The sequence below is a fragment of the Diadema antillarum genome, unplaced genomic scaffold (assembly GCF_040938485.1).
Source record: "Diadema antillarum isolate AM-2024a unplaced genomic scaffold, OU_Dant_1.0 seq00000246_RagTag, whole genome shotgun sequence".
NCBI classification, from domain to species: Eukaryota; Metazoa; Echinodermata; class Echinoidea; order Diadematoida; family Diadematidae; genus Diadema; species Diadema antillarum.
In genome coordinates, this window is record NW_027271290.1 from 453,316 (window position 1) to 470,454 (window position 17,139).

A 17,139-nucleotide genomic window follows, 5' to 3' on the forward strand; every position below is an offset into this window, starting at 1 on the left:
CTCATCCGTCATAAAATTAGCTAGCTTGATAACGTCAGCTCATTGCCATTGTTCACGATTATGTACTTAATGACAATAGTTTACGACAGCGTAATATTTGGCAATGAACACAGACATTTTTTGTCAGTCTGAAAAGGAGACTAACTTTAGGGCGCGGCCTGGCAGGAGCACGTATGGAGGCTCGCCATTGGTTTGCTGTGCAGTAAAGGCGAAATGAGAGGAGAACAAGAAATAAAGTGCGGGCTGGATTTGAGGCGAGCGTTGCTTTCTGCCGTACGTGACGGGCACATCAGCTCTCTTCCACCTCCCTGGGCACATCGAGTATCTCTTATTATTACTGCGGCATTCCATTCCAAGGCAGGTTTATTTCTCTGACGAGCTCCACAAGATAAAGGTACGTACTTGCACTGTGATTAATGATACCGTAGTATTGTCCAGTGATAATGTCGTTTAACAATTATTCAACATTCTTTGGTCATTCTCCATATCTGAATGAAAGTTTATGTCCATATGAACGTGGCGAAAGCGGTAAAAAGCGTTCGCTATAGAAAGCCAATGTTTTGTCAAAACAAATATGAATGGTGTTCGTGGGAATGAAACATTTGTTGTTGTTGTTGTTGTTGTTGTTGTTGTTGTTGTTGTTGTTGTTGTTGTTGTTGTTGTTGTTGTCTGTGTGTGTGTGTGTGTGGGGGGGGGGGGGGTATACCGGTACTTGACATCACAAGCAAGTTGACATTCTTCCCAATCAAGTAATTCGATCGTGGTACGTGATCCCTCTTTTATATTACACCATTATTTTTTTTTTCCGCTGACATCTCTTGTACAATTCTTGCAGTAGGCCAGAGAAGGAGAAAACATGTTACCTCACCGTTTAACTCGTACCATCACGTGCCATTCAAACAAACCAGGATAAAAGTGCAAGCAATTAAATATGCAGGCAGTCTTGTGTCTTCATTCTCTGGTCTCTATCATAGTAAGAGGTAGACAGACCTATTCCCAGATTGCTTGATATAGCAGTGATAGTTAGCACGGATGCTTTTGTATAAGTGTGAAAGTATTGCCTTCAACACATCACTCTCAACTTTGGTATACAGACGCCCGCCGCCATTCCATATGCAGCGAGGGACTCCCTCGTTATCACGAAGAAGCAGCGGTAGGGAAGGGCGTGGGCCCGTGGGAGAGGGGTAAATTTGGAATATACCGGTCCCATATTCAGAGGAACACCCCTTCAATCCAAAATTCACGCAGCATATACATAATGTCATTCAAAATGATGGGATCAGCCCATGGGATTGGGTGCTTGATTGTTTTTTCACGTACACTTCAAGGGAAACTGCTGTGGGGAATGTGTTTGGCCGCGTTCCAATGTCAGTGACAATTCAGTTGACCCGAGCTGCCCGGGATTTCATCCTACTGTTGCATCGTCTGCTACATGCATTTGCCTGAAACGAAGAAAGCGTATGTGTGTACCTGTCTCTCTCTCTCTCTCTGTCTTGTGTTACGTGTGTTTTGTACTGTCCTCGGTGGAAAGATATTGTCTGCTTCATGCGCGAATCTGAAACACAGAAAGAAGACACACACATGTGTGTGTGTGTATGTGTGTGGTGTGGTGTGTGTGTGTGTGTGTGTGTGTGTGTGTGTGTGTGTGCTGTGTATGTACAGAAATATAACAAATTTGTCCCATCGCCAAAGATAAAAAATATACGATGTATTATGTAAATATGACTGTTACACACATCCCTGCAGTCCAACAATCAATAATTGTGCCGCATTATGATTTTTAGGCGTCCAAGGACAAGAGACAATCAATACATGCGATGTTCTTGACAATGACCATGTGCTTGTGTATTGGTGTGTGTAAGTGTGTGCGTGTGTGTGTGTGTGTGTGATCTTCTTTTTATTTTTTTGGCATGTGTGTTTTGAATGTGTATGGCTATTAAGGAAACAAGGGCGTGGATTGCGCTTTCATTTATATTTTCCCGGCCAATTTCGCACTTTTGTCAGTCCAATTCCTTGTTGCTGCATTCAATTTAGCAAATTTAGCGTAGATGCCTAGAACAACAAACTCGAGTTATAGATAGGGTCAAAAAAAAATGATACTTTTACTACCTAACACTGTGTGGATAAAACAAAAAGTCACATAGAAATACAACGTACTCATTTAAATCTTTTCACTTTTTCAAAAAAAAAAATAACATGACGTAGACTTGAATGAAAATGTTTGGAATTTGATTGCCCATTCGTGATATTGAATGACTTGAAAACCCCTTTTCGGCGAGTGATGGCGAAGCTGAATGAACCTAAAGTACCGGCCAATATGAATGCCCTTTTTCGAAAGCCACATGTGCAAATTTAATTGATCGAAATGCTAAATTGAACACACAAGTTGCAATTTTGAAAGACAGACTGTGCGATAACGAGGATTTGGCTAAATTGAATGAACCTTCTATCAAAACGACGGACAAAAGTGCAAAATTGGCCGGGAAAACCTATAATAAATATAATCTTTGAATGAGCAACATAGTTTTTGTTTTGCCTTATCTCATTTTCAATTTATAGGTAAGGTAGTTATACTATTTTAGTGAAAGGCTTTAAAAAAAAAAAAAGCAATGGATTTTTAGATAGTGCAACTTTTTGCGAGTGAAATGTTGAACACAGATGGTGAATGTGTACGTCAATTTCCTATTATTGTGAAAACAAGTTTGCCCTTCGTTGACGTGGGTAAGGTGCGATACCAATAAACTCATTAGTTCATATTTCGATTAGATATTATGGAAGAACTACCGAGAAATTCAGCTCCGATGGGAACACCATAAGATACTCATAAATGCGGTTAGTAATGGCAATGACAAAATTATGCCTACCGGGGATTCATTCGCTGCTTGAAATACATCAAAATAGCAATGTCCCGTGTCAAATCAATATCAATGTCAACGCTATAACGCCTACTGAAGTGAATCATAGTATCACCAAAAAGGGAAACACAAAATAATGTTAGGAGTGGCAACCACTGGGTGATAATTGGATTCGTGGACACGTATCCAAATGTTTGTCAAAAGAAATTCTACTGCCACACATAAAAACACACCCACGCCAACATATTCATATTTATGAGTATGCGTGTGTGTTGAAATATCAATATGCCAAAATACCAATAATCTGGAACAATTGTGTGTCATATGTATGTGTGTCCTTTGTCTTTCTGTTATCGTCATAAACCTTTTTCACGGTCTGATTACCAAAACATATTATGTATTGGCAGAAATGACAAGCACTCATTTGCGTTTCCGCCTACAGTTCTCGAATTTACGACCAAAAAGTAACAGAGCAGACATTTTTAGGTCTGTACATTTGTGTGTACTATATGTTTAATAAATGTAATATGTTAAATATTAAGCTCTACATTAACCATCACCATCTTATCATAGTGTTTATATCATATCACCTATGCACTAGAATATAAAACCAATGCATGATATTTTCAGGTCTTTTCCCCATTCTGCTAAACAAAGTATGTAGGCCTATTATGTTTGTAGGTTTCCTGGGCTGCCACATGTTCAAGTATCCGCTTTTGTGGCAGTCCTTCTGCATAATTTCTTATGTAATTATTTGCAAATTTGGTAATACAATTTAAATTTTGTTAATGAAATTATATAAAACACATTTATTTTCTTTCTTCTAATCATGCACATTGTAATCAATATATTGAAGTTTTCTGTGATATTACTGAAAAAGAATTTAGATTTATGTATGAAATTATATTGAAGAAAGTAAGTCAAACAAACAGACAAGCAAACATTTAGATAAGACTTGACATTAGACTAACACGGGCCTTGCTGAATGCATGTGAAAGTAGATTTATTTGCTGAGAAGTATGATAACAAGAAAGAGGCAAAACAACTTCTGAGCCATCTGAAACTGAACACATGATCATCTTTCATCTGGATCATGACCTTTCAACTACCATGACTGCCGTACAGTCGGGTTCCCGCCCACGCCGACATAACTTTCTGGATCTGTAAAGCTTCCATTACCAGCTACGAACTCACATTTACAAAACGAAAGGTGAAAGGGAGAAACCAAACAACAAAAAGAAAGTTGGCATAACTTATACAATCCTAGGGATGTATTCGTGGAAATCTACCTGTGCATTATAGACAAAGGAACACAAAGGCAGAAAAGAGAGAACGTTTTCAAGCAATGAATACAGTGTATACCTTTTCCACACCTAGTTATGTACTGAAGTAATACGCCCCTCACTGCCCTAGCTCACTTCAGTGAATGGGGTGATAATGTCACAACAGGGAGGTTTTCTCTCACCTCCATGGTCACAAGCTGAAGAGTAGAAAATTCAAACTGAAACGTCGAATAAAAATCAAGAATGGTCATATCGGTTGCAACCACACAAGAAAAGTAGACGATATGACGTCGTCGAATATTATTAGATCTCCTATATGGACATGCATTAAGAATTTTTTCCGGATTCCGGTATATCTGCCTATTTTTTTTCCATTCGGTATTTATGATTTTTAAAGTGATACCGCAACACGATCTATACTCGTCATAATATTCATTTTTCAATTTCTCTTCAATGACTCTGTTCAAGAAGTTTTGTTGAGCTAGACACTTGCTAGATATGTCATGAAAAAAAAAGTAATCAGTGATTCATTTTTTTGGGGGGATGGGGATAATGTCTATTTTGTTATTATAATTAGCAGTATTTTCATCACAACGTGGTCGTGTTCATGTTGTGTGGTGCAAACCCTGTAAATTAAGTTACAAGCCGACAAGTCCTCTCTTAAAAAGGAGATCCTTATATAATAGTTCACATACTGCGCACAGAAAAACGACAAGTCAAAGACGACTGTCTCTTTCTTGATGTGTTGATCTAAATATACCACGTAATGCATTGCTTACGTTGAAAAGACAGTCATAATAATTACCTATAGAAGGCAACAAATCACAGCATGGCTATTCTACACTCACTTACCTTTCGATTATAGTTGGCGGTTACCATTCAAACTATCAAAATGGCAGGTTTCACTTTTAGTCACTAATAATGGAAATAGAGGTTCATTATTAAACTAGAAAGAAATTCTGTTCAGTATAATTCCCCCTCTCGAAATGAAAGAACGAATGAAAGAAAGAACATGGGCAAAATAGCAAATCCCCGGTGGCACCTTAATTTGATCTGTTGTATGTGTACCTCTGGAAATGTACTGGAGCAGCGTTTATAACAGAGATAAGAACTATGTAAGGTCTTGCTTTGGTGATGTGATGAGAATTAGAATGAACATGGTTTAAGCGGATATATATATATATATATATATATATATATTATATACATAGTGATGTTTTAAAGGGAATCTCTTCTACAAGAAACGCTCTACACAAAAAAGTCGGAAGCTTCCTGAACATCGGTAGGAAAAAAAAAACCCATTTCAGATATTCAAATCATTTCAGAAAAGTTTATTTCGGACATAATCAGCGTGGAACCCAGATAAGAATAAAAACCTTTCCCCATGTAATCATTATCAAGATTATCTAACTAAATGAATAAAGATATATGACATGTATTGGATCACGGTATTGGAACAAAATTCGAGTAAAATTTGTAGCAAAGGTCAGATGGTGACCTTTGACAGGAGAATTATTTATCTATTATTCAATTTCCCCAGATTTTAACATAACTTTTGGAGCAATCTCGTTGCTTCTTCTGATTAAGAACTAAAGAAGATTGGATAGTTACTCAATACTATTAACTTGTCGATAATTCCGATCTAAATTTCAAGACGAAGTTGAGTTTTTCCCTTTAATGAACCTCTAGTCACCCTGCATAAAGTAAGAAGAGAAGCAAGGTTGATCTTTGCATTGCTCGTCATGAAGAATGAAAGCGAGCAGGAGACAGGCACGAGTCTCACTCGCAGACTCGACTTGCATCCCTTGCCGATTAATTGGGCCATAATGACGTATGAATAAATTAAGATCACTCTGAAGCGATGAAGAATCTTCTTCTCTCTCTAGAAAGCCGTATAGTATTACTGATGCCAATCAACTGTTCTAATGTACCAGCTAAAACAAACACGAACATCCATCATTGTAATCCTGAAAGTCTGATGAATCGCAGTCCTAAGATCTTCTTGAGGAGATCGAGGTCGCCAGCAATCTAGGAAAGATAATGAATGGATGGTCTTTAAGCGACAGATCTGTTCCTCCCCCTTCCCCCGTTTGCGTTGCACTCACTGATCACTTGCTGATAGGGTCAAGTAATTATGCCGCGAGATATTGTGTAAGATGTACTGCGTGCGGCAATAATTGACTGCAGGGGCCCAACGAGCGTCCTGCAAGGGACGAAAATGCATTACATGTAATTCCATTTGGGACGAGAATGCACGCAGAGTAAAGATGGAGTACAGATAGGACACCGGAGAAAAGTTAAGGAAACACGGTTTGCGCGCACTATACGCAGGTCACACGTACATTTGTGTAGTGTGTGTGTGTGTGTGTGTGTGTGTGTGTGTGTGTGTGTTTGTGTGTTTGTGTGTGCGTGTGTTTGTGTTTGTGTTTGTGTGTGTCTCTGTGAATGTATACACGTCTATGTGTGTTCAAGAATTCCGACTTCCGCGACTCGGGGTATATTGTATGATGCGTTTCCATATAGTTGGGGTTGTCTGTGCATGAAAAAAACACAAACAAACAAGCAAGCACACAAACAAACGAACAAACAAACAAAAAAACAAACAAACAAACAAACACGAAATAACCAGAAAGAAATACAGGAGGAGAGTATACTGAAACACCATTGTCTTTCACCATGGTCTGATATATTCCGTGTTCAGTCGATCTGTGGGGGCTCGAATGTGCCGTAATGGTCGTGCTGACCTGCCCTTATAACACCGAATATTTGATCTCTTCGTCATTAACAATAATAATATGATAATAACCTTTCGGGCCTGCCCATCTGATGAAGTCTTGTGCGCTCCCATAGATGGGAGGGGCCCATCCGAGAGATGTGTTTCGAACACGCTCGGTACAATCACACATATAACATCATGTACATTCACACACTATCTACGCTCGCGCGCGCGGACACACACACATACACACACACACACGCACACTCGTATAGCACAGTGTAACACACACACACACACACACACACACACACACACACACACACAATTGTGTGTGTTTGTGTGTGTGTTCATAAGATATAAGAGACAGCCTACTGACGGCGCCGTGAGTTTCTTCATATTTTGCCCCAAGCTCAAAGAGTGTTTTATGTATAGGGTATCCAAATCCCAGGGGGTGCGAAATGTGGAGAGGGGTAGGCTGTAGAAGAGAAATGAAGAGACTCAGGGAGAGAGAGAGAGTGAAGAGTAAGTGTATGCAGCATTGGAATTTTGTCGAAGGGCAAGTGAGCTTTCTTCAATATCAATATTACTAATCTCATTGTTTTGATAAAAGTTCTGAAAATGAGTAATTTTTGACTATGAGTGCGTTCCAGATGATGAAATTTCGTTATGATCAATTAGATTATCTCCTTTTGTTGCGATTCTACAGAGTTTTATGTTAGTCTGTTCCACATTGGTATGAAACACAAAGATGGGATTCTAGTCTTACTGAACAAAGTAATGATAATATTTCATGGTGTTATTACACAACAAAAGACAAAGAAACAAACTAAAACAAAGTAGTCAGATGAAAAGAAGTGCTTGTTGGGACATTAAAGACCTACTCCTCACATAAACGTGGGTCCAGTAAGTTATGATGTTTAGATGTTTTGTAGTGTAATAGTATCTGCAAAGAGGTAGAATCGACCATGATGATCCATGCACTATGAAAGTTCAAACAACTGATCTACAGCACGTACGCTATAAACATAATATGGATGAGAGAGCTGAACATAAACTATTAACTCATAGAGTCTTGCTAATGCCATGCATCAAGCGATAATGCCTGCCCGTGTTTATTCTGTGTATATTGGTGTTGCTATGATTGTAGGATATTAAAGTAGGCCCTTGGTTTCAAAACCACATACACGATGACATAGTCCATTCGACATTTACCGCTCAGGGCGATGGGTAGAATATGTCTTCCCAAACTCGGAAAACATACAGCCTTAAGCGGATAATGGGTATTTACATTAAAGGAAATGATGTCTTGTTGCCTATAGACGCTTCCTATCCCCCTGTTTTTCTTGGTTTAGTAGGAAGGACATATCTTTGTTAAAGAGTATGAGTGCAATACAACCGAAGCAGTGCATTTCAAAGCTGCTCTTGTCTTTTTAAGAAATTTTTTCTTAAAAATCAATTTTCGACCAAAAAAGAAAAGAAAAAGAAATGCATCTTGCGCGTGAAAAGATAGCATAAGTGTAAACCAATTTCCAGTAAACCACACAATGCAACCGCAAGCCTCCCATTGTACAGTATATTGCCCTCGTTCGATTGTATGCACATAGTGACGTAGACATGATTATTGTCACAGTTCATGGAATCATTCCAGGATTTAGTCTCATATTCACAGTTGAGTCATTCCGGTCACTCTGTCAGCAGTTTTCCATTAACATTTTCACTTGAAATTTTCCCTTCAATATCATGTCATTGTATGATAATGTCAGACTACACGATAATGTAGATGTCTACGCTAAAGCTACACTACAATTTTTATTTTATTTTATGGTGTCTTATCATTATACTGCATTATAATTACCCGCATGTTTCGATGCCATATTGTGTTGTACACTATACAATACAGAATCATGCATAGTCTTTCGAGATCATTTCGATGTCCCTCAAGTTTTTTTATAACGTAATTACGCAATATTCTCTTTCATTCTGATCTTGTATAAACAGTGTATTTGCGAGAGTAAATATTATTACTGGTAATTTCGACGCCGGGAATGATCTAATTCTTCGTTTCCTTTCTTTTTTTTTTTTTTTTTTTGGCAGCTCCATAAAAGGAAAACATGTCTGCTCCTGTTGTCGTGCAACAACCAACAACTACAACTGTGGTGCATGTGAGTCAACTTGACTTGATTCTAACAAGTCACAACACGCTCACTGGAATGGTAGACAGAGAGAATGCATGGGATCTCAGTGTCCAAACTATGATAATAATAAAACTGTGCATTGCCGTTGTTTCTCGTGCACTACTAGTTTACACTGTCCTTGTGCGAAAAGCGCACGAAGCAGGCCAGGGGTTCGACTGTCTATTTGTATGCATAAAAGTATAGGCCTATAAAATCATATGCACGCATGAAAACTTTCAGACCATGGTTTACATTGAATATGAACATGTTGTTCATGTTTCGTGTTATTTGTGAGCATTTCGATCACTCGAAGAAGCGAAAGCGCTGTTTGATATGTACACACGCTCGCAGGACACCTGTGCACATACAAACATGCTAATTGAAACTCAATACAACCACATCCCACCCACCCACCCCACCCCCCCGCACACACCCCTACAATGTCAGATGACACTTACAGTCCATGTTACAAGTGTATTCCAAGGTCATGATCTGAGTTTCATAGTTCCACGTCTGGATCAGGCTGAGAACAACACACCATGTGTTGAGAACGCTTTTGTGATCGATTTATTAATGCACAGAGAAAATTGGTGATACGATGAAATGATATTATGATATGATAGGAGATACGATTCGATGTGAAACATTCGGCGACAAAGTGCTCCCAATTTTCATCTATTTGCTGACAATATAATTCGTCTCAGTCTTTTGATGTTATCTCTGATAAGCAAATTACTTCGCAACCGCATATTAAATTTGCACGAAATCTTTTTTTTTTTAATTTAAAACATGGAAACCATGTCTTCATTTCCGTTTGATCTCTCAATCATGAATTTGTTCATTAAACGATGTTTTGGTTGTTATTATGTGTAAACATGCCTGTTTGGGTATGTGTAAACATGCCTGTTTGGGTATGTGTATACCATGTATGTGTAAGTGAGTCATGGAGATTGATTCCTTGTATTCTAGTGTGTCTTGAAGAATCAAATAGAAAATTGGATGAAAGTCCTCTCCATTCACATCAAGAGCGGTCTAGAAAAATAACAGAACACTCTCTTTCCTGTCCCCGATAACACGAGATGGATATTTCTCCTTATCTTAACAGATGACCACTATAAGCAATCCACTACATCCACGTGGAGTACCACGTGACTGGAGCTCTGGTCTATTTGAGTGTTTCAACGACGTCCCCGGATGTAAGTCTTCTTCTTTCTTTTTTTTTAAATCCAGTAAGATAATGACTTGGTTTCGGCTAAGAAAGCAATAGCTCATTGTTAGCGAGCAAAACATGGGACAGTGCGCCCACGACAGGTGAATACAGTTCTCCTTCGAATGACTAGACAATGCGAAACACGTGAATTGCCTGTAAAATAAATAGGAAAGGGAGCTCCGAATAAGTTAGTAAATGCGTGAATGGATGAAAAAAATAATAAAGAATATTTGAATGAATTAATCATTCAAGTCATAACTCAATTCATGATATTAAAGTAAGGAATATTAAAGATTGATTAGATTTAAGTAATGCATTGATGATGGTTAGCAAAAAAAATAATAAATACATTGATCAATCAGTTAATTGGTTGCATAGCCGTATTTGTGATGGCAGTGCGCAATAAAGACGATTTTGGTTTCTTTCTCTTTGAAGGTTTGCTTGGGCTCTTCTGCGGAACGTGCTACCAGTGTTGCGTCGCTCAGGACATGGGCGAGAACTGTTGCGTGCCCATCTGTGTACCTGGCGCTTTGGTGGCGATGAGGGCGCAAGTCCGTGGTCGTCATAACATTCAGGTCAGATATAGCTCCGAAACAGGTCCAATGGTTTTTCATTCCATTTTGAATCTGGGAACTGCAATCTGTGTTCTGCGCGACATTGTAGTTAAAGAGCAGTTGAGCAAAGTGTCGTTTAATATTGAAAAAGAATGTTGTGAACAGTAAATAACACATAACTTTAAATTCAACTTTTTTGCTTAAAAAAACAACTGATATTGGTCAAAATTTCACATGAAAATAATACAAAAAACCCGGCATAATCTCCTGATAAGTCTTCGACGACTTATTACACAGGAATGTTTTACAAACAAGTCTTTTTTGTCGATTATCAAACTAGTATACTCTGTTCCCATCCGCAAAGTAACTGTTTAAGTCCTGAACAAAAAAAAAGGAGAAAAAAAATGTAGTGAGCTTTCACTTATCTGTACAGAAATTGGAGATCCCTAGAAAAAAAAAATCGTTGTGTTATGTAATTTGTTTGTATGCAACTTTTAGCTACATAATTATATCATCCCTCTGCGTAGCATGTTACGCTTTCGCAACCAAATATTCAATACCTTGACAGCCTTATTCTAATACTTATATAATAAGTTAAGTTTCACTCAAAGGGACAAGGAACTGGGATTCAAGAGAGTGATAATGGTCGCCATTTCATTACGGAGATCGACGGTGTTATGCTAGTTTACTGCAAATCAATGTTGATGGCCGGAGAGTATTGCGAACGCTCTCTTTTGTACAGGTTGATTAGTCGTAACGTTCACTACTCGCGGTACGTATCGTAAGTATTACTATAGTACAACAACTAATCAGGCCCTACTTGTTTAATGGACTTGACCGATCGAATATGTAGGTCGAGGTCTAGTTTTACACTTACACAGCAATCCGTCGACCACTACACGTACAGTACTTGATACACGCAAGTTTCCGCGGCTAGCTAGCAGGCAAACCTTGTCTTTAAAGGATCCACATGTGAGGTGGAACCAGCCGGGAATAATGGCCAAATCGAGATACAAACTGAGTTTGACATTACTCCGACCATTTTCGACATACCTTATGACTCGGTTTAATTTCGACGTTCGGAATGTGGCAGATGTGATTCATAGTGCGGGCCTATGCAACAGCGCGCTCTTGAATCCTGGGTTCGTTTCCCTTTGAGTAAATTCTATGAAATTTTATCCAAAGATGTAGAAGTATCCATTAGGTTTCGATTCTCGAGAAAAAAGAGTGTCTAGATTATTTCAGGATACTGTAGTTTGCCATTCATTTTCTTGTTTTGTTTTATCACTTAATTTTACACAATTGCACATGCACTCTTGGGACTCGTTGATTATTATGTCCACCTTTTGATTTAGAATGCTGAAATACTTGTTCTAAACGTCTCCTCTGTATATTTGTTCTTGTCACTGTTGTTTTTTACGTCACAATAACAGGGCACACTCATGGACGATTGCTGTATGACGTGGCTGTGCGGACCATGTGCCCTTTGCCAGCTCTCGCGCGAAGTAAAAGGCATCAAGTCCGGCAACGTGCAACCATGAGGTGCAGAATTATCCTCCGATAATCCTTTGAAGTCGTCGGTTGATCAGCTCTTCTTTCCTCTCAACTCTTCTAATATCTTCTCAGTGAGCCCCAATCTTCAACCCACTACAGTGACGTCACACATCACATAGATATATAAATGTTGACTGGCCCAGTTGAAATTGTGTTACTTAATACGGCAGCATACATTTTTATTCGAGAACATTCTGTCACTATCCTCAAACCGTGTTATCTGCATAAGAATGTAGAAAGCAGTACAAAATCCAGACTCACAGAACCAAGTAAATTACACAGGGTGAAGTGCTACTTGTATACTTTCAGAAATTTGGCTTAGATTACTGTTGTTAAGTTAAGCGAAACAATAATTCTGAAATTCTCATCGTTCTTTTGTTCTGACATTGGTTACTAGCATCATACTAATAATAAAGAACCTAAAGAGAGTTATCGGCACCAGCGCGTTAATTGTACAAGAAAAAAAAATTACCTGTCCGCATCAAGCTCTAATGAAAAACAAACAGACCAAACAAACCACACAAAACCCGTGTAGATTCTTAGTTATGACATATAGCGATCATGTACATAATTTTTTAGTTGGCATTGCAATCGCAAAACTTAAATGGCCATGTCCAGCAGGGACGGTGGCAAGGCTGCCATGCTTATGTTATTATTAGCTTCTTGGTTTACGAAAATGAAAACAGTGACAATAGAAATAACGTGATGACTCGAGTGTATTATCTTTATGGATTCTTGAAAATGATATCATGTTGATCAGATACTTGTTTATAGGCATGTTAGATATGTTGTGATATTCATGTCACTATCACCACAATTCAGCATTATTGCAGTCGATTGACAAATTGCCCTACATCAACGTAAATGAATTTGAAATCAGCATTATGACGCAGTCGCATGACCTGTCCGAATACTGTTAGTATCCTACGCGTTGCTTAAAACGTCCAGCAAATCGAATGGTATATATGAACTCTTATTGTTATGTTAGTGTGACTTGGCCTGGCAAGGAATTCTCAGCATTCAAACATTTGAATGTTGCCTTTATGTGCTTTTCGGATGTATTCCGCATGATGTTAGTTCATGTTATCATAACGCAATTAGTATAGTGCTTTATGGGTGAGCAACTTGTCAGTTACCTGTATGATGTCATTTAATCATGTTAACTGTATTGTGTATGCATGAAGGTCGTATGTGATATACGAGTGGAAGGGGTTGATTATCGACGATGCGTGGGGTACGTACACTCTATGGGGGTGTTGCAAGAAAGTTGCAATTGCAAATCGATTTCAAATCCCCCAAATCAATAGTAAATCCTGCAATATAATTGATTGCAAATCAATTGCAACTTTGCGATTGATTGCAAGTTGCAATTGATCTATCTATTGCAAAAGTTTCAATAGATATACACCTGTAATTGTTTTGTAATCGATTGTACCTCGACTTTCTTACAACACCTCATGTGTAACAATTATGAAACATAGTAGTTATAATGATGTTCGCAAGAAAAAAAAAGTTAGTACCATGTGTAGAAGCATAATCTGTATCAGGCTATAAAATGCCTGTTTTCAGCCTTTGAGCTTTTGTTTGTGGATATCTGCGCTTAGTTTCAAAAACAGTGAACTCTGCAAAATGATCTGTTTTGATAATGCATACGCAAAGTGTGAGGCAATTCCACGTTGGAGAGCGGATTGCTTTCGTTAGAATTATTCTTGCTGTTGAAGCTGATCAAGCACTTGTCTGATGTTTACTCCACTTTCTCTGTCTTCATATCTATTGGGAAGTACAATGTATTGTTATGCATTATCCTCGTGCTGTTCTATGACAATGCTCGATGACAAAATTGTATTTAGACCTTGTAGGCTGAAAATAGGGGTACGTAGACTTTTTAACGATTTGTTGCTGTTTGTGAAAAAAAAATGGAATCAGTCAGATCACATATCATACTTAATTTCTATAAGTAAGTATAATTGTGAATATACAAGAATGTTTATGATGAATGCAAATGCTTTCGAGGGGCGTTTTGATTAAGATCCAAAGCAGAACGAAGATGTATATTTGCAACCTGGATACACAAAAGCATGCTTGAAGGTACCAAAATGATCAAATCGTTGTTACTGTCATGCAAGGTGTGATTTTCTATTTCTTAAATGTGCATATTATGACACATAAAGCGCAGTCGTTATGAGTGACTTAGAGAAAAATGCTTTAGAATCCTTAAAGTTTTTTATAAAGACGTTATAGTTATTTTGTAACCATATGGCATCCTTTGGCGATGGCCTTGATTTTTAATTAATAGCCTTCATGCTTAATCTGTTTTCATTTTTTGTCAAATGTCATGTCACTGATATAGGACTAGCCACTCAGAAGATGTCTAATCGGTTAAATTACACAGCAAACCGACATTCTCGAATCTTCTCCACTGAATGATGTACGTGCAGACCGTTGCCTATGAACAGCTGTTACGTATACAGTTCGACCACGATTATCCGGCCATGTCGGGACCGGCGCTCATCCGGACAAGCGAATTGGCCGGATATGGGAGACATCCAAGCTGCCGTTCCAGTGCACTGGCAGCTAGGCAGGTAGCGTACCCCGCAACTGTGGTGTAATCTATGCTAGCCTGCGCAAAATTGTAGTCCCTTCTTCCCAAAAATAAAGTATATCTTTATGTGAAGATCATACATGTTTTACCTCACTAGATACGGTACTGAGAAACCTATCATGCACATCTTATGAAATTAGTGAAATAGATCCATGAAAAGATGTTAAAGTCACTGCTTTTTTTTTTTCTCAATTTTTGGATGAAAAAAACATGTCCTCCACTGCGTGATTGCGTCCGGATAAGAGAGATTTCCGGATAAAAGGAGGCCGGATAATCGAGGTCGAACTGTAATTCACGTAATACGTCGTGTGCCTTAGTTTTGCCCGTTTGGTTCTTGCAGTCCTTTCGCCATGGTACTTTGCGTTGAGAAAGAAACAACAGCAACAACTTCTGTCTCAAATATCCATTACTTGCTTTCGAGAGTTTACATTCATTAGCCTTGAAGGAGAATGTTTACTTTATTTTGTTTAAGGGCCCCGCTGAAACACAACTTGTTGCTCTTGGTACATCACTTAAGGAATTATTTTTTTCAATGCACGTTTTGTCGCATCAGGCTGAAAGTTCCTGCTTTTCTTGCTGTCTTAAGAAAAGAGTAAGTAATATTCTTCCATTGAAAAGATGCTGAAACATCTGTTTGAGCCCAAAAGGTTCCACAATCTCGCACTGTTGTCTTCAGTGCGCTTGCCACAATCAATGTTTATAGATATCAACTCACAAGAGGACGTTTATCTGAAAAAAAAAAGAGAAATGTATGTCATATAAAACCTGATTCTTCTGTTCTTCCAACTCAACCATCAGGTGCTTTTTTTTATCCGGCAAATCAAAATTATTTCGAAAAAGACTGGATGAAACACAAAACGTGCCTGACTTACTTTCTCTTCCTATTTTGATATTAGACAATACCTTATTGGTTATCACCCTGTACTAATTTTCCCCTTTTTCTGTTTGGTTTTCTCACGGATAGCATCTCGTTATTTATGAACATATTTCTGACTGACTGGCAAGTAATACCAAAATATAATCTTGAACGGTTAATATAAAGAGAATAGAATTAGTTGAGCTAACACAATATCTGATAAAACTAAATTTATTTATCTAAGACACTTCATAACTATTATCATTAGGATATGTGTAACAAGGGTGTGTTTAAAGTTAATGACCCATATCATTTTTATATACAGTCATTTACTAAGTATGTATATAAATGAAAATAAAAATGAGGATCATATATACAGATCCTCTGAAAAACGAATAATTCGTTTGCTTGTGGTTAATTCAGAATTGCGAAATCCATGTAAGGATTATGCATAATCTAATCACCATTAATTAAACAGGATATGTTTGGGAGGTCTACCCATTCAAGATCTAAAAGATCCAATTAGTTATCAAACATGCACTGGTCATTCTGCATAACTAAACTGCGAACTACACACACACACACACACACGCACACACACACACACACACACACACATATATATATATATATATATATATATATACTCATGATTCTATATAGATTATGTATATTTATCAAATCAATGTAACGGGAGAAAATTCCTCGACTTACGTGAATTTGACTAACGTGTAGCTATTAGTTCATTCTATTTAGGCGAAGTTGACTTTATAAATCATGGGTGACACGTCATTTGCTCCTGAGAAAATTGTTCCGGTTTTATTTTTTCCAAGGACTCAGGGTTAGGGTCACGGTTGTAACAGGGTTTTAGCTTTAGTTTGCAGTGAGGCTTAGGATTAGGGTTAGGGTCATGTTTGTTGGCAGAAATTATGTTTGGCTTAGCGTGCATTTATAATGTGGGAGCAATTGACGCAGGAGCGAACGTCATGGAACCGTATAATGTGATACTCCAGGCAGGGTGTAGTGAAAGAAAAAAAAAAATAGAAGACGCAGTAAATTGTAATTTTGTCCCTAGGCCATTGTCAAAGAAATAAGTGTTTAGTCATCATTTTTGTATGAAAATTCCGCATTGTTTTTATGTCATCCTGTAAAGGAATTCATGTAAGATGTTTCGGCAGAAGTATAGAACGCACCTACAGTTCAAATAAATCATCATTCTCGTATTACACTTCTTCCAACCCATCTGAATTCACAGTCGCACTACAACAAACTTTATGTGACATTTGTTTTATTTTTTTCTCCTTTGTTTTATTGCTATCAGATTTGTTGTCA

At 38.0% G+C, this 17,139-nt stretch overlaps 1 protein-coding gene across 1 annotated transcript; it reads left to right on the forward strand.

Moving 5' to 3' along the window:
- The first annotated feature begins 259 nt into the window (after positions 1 to 259).
- Positions 260 to 13,223, forward strand: LOC139729556 (cornifelin-like). The gene is made up of 5 exons (XM_071640479.1): positions 260 to 394; positions 8,952 to 9,019; positions 10,137 to 10,227; positions 10,677 to 10,816; positions 12,229 to 13,223. Exons 2-5 carry the CDS (start codon positions 8,969 to 8,971, stop codon positions 12,334 to 12,336), a joined length of 390 nt encoding a protein of 129 aa, XP_071496580.1. The 5' UTR covers positions 260 to 394; positions 8,952 to 8,968; the 3' UTR covers positions 12,337 to 13,223.
- The last annotated feature ends 3,916 nt before the right edge of the window (positions 13,224 to 17,139 follow it).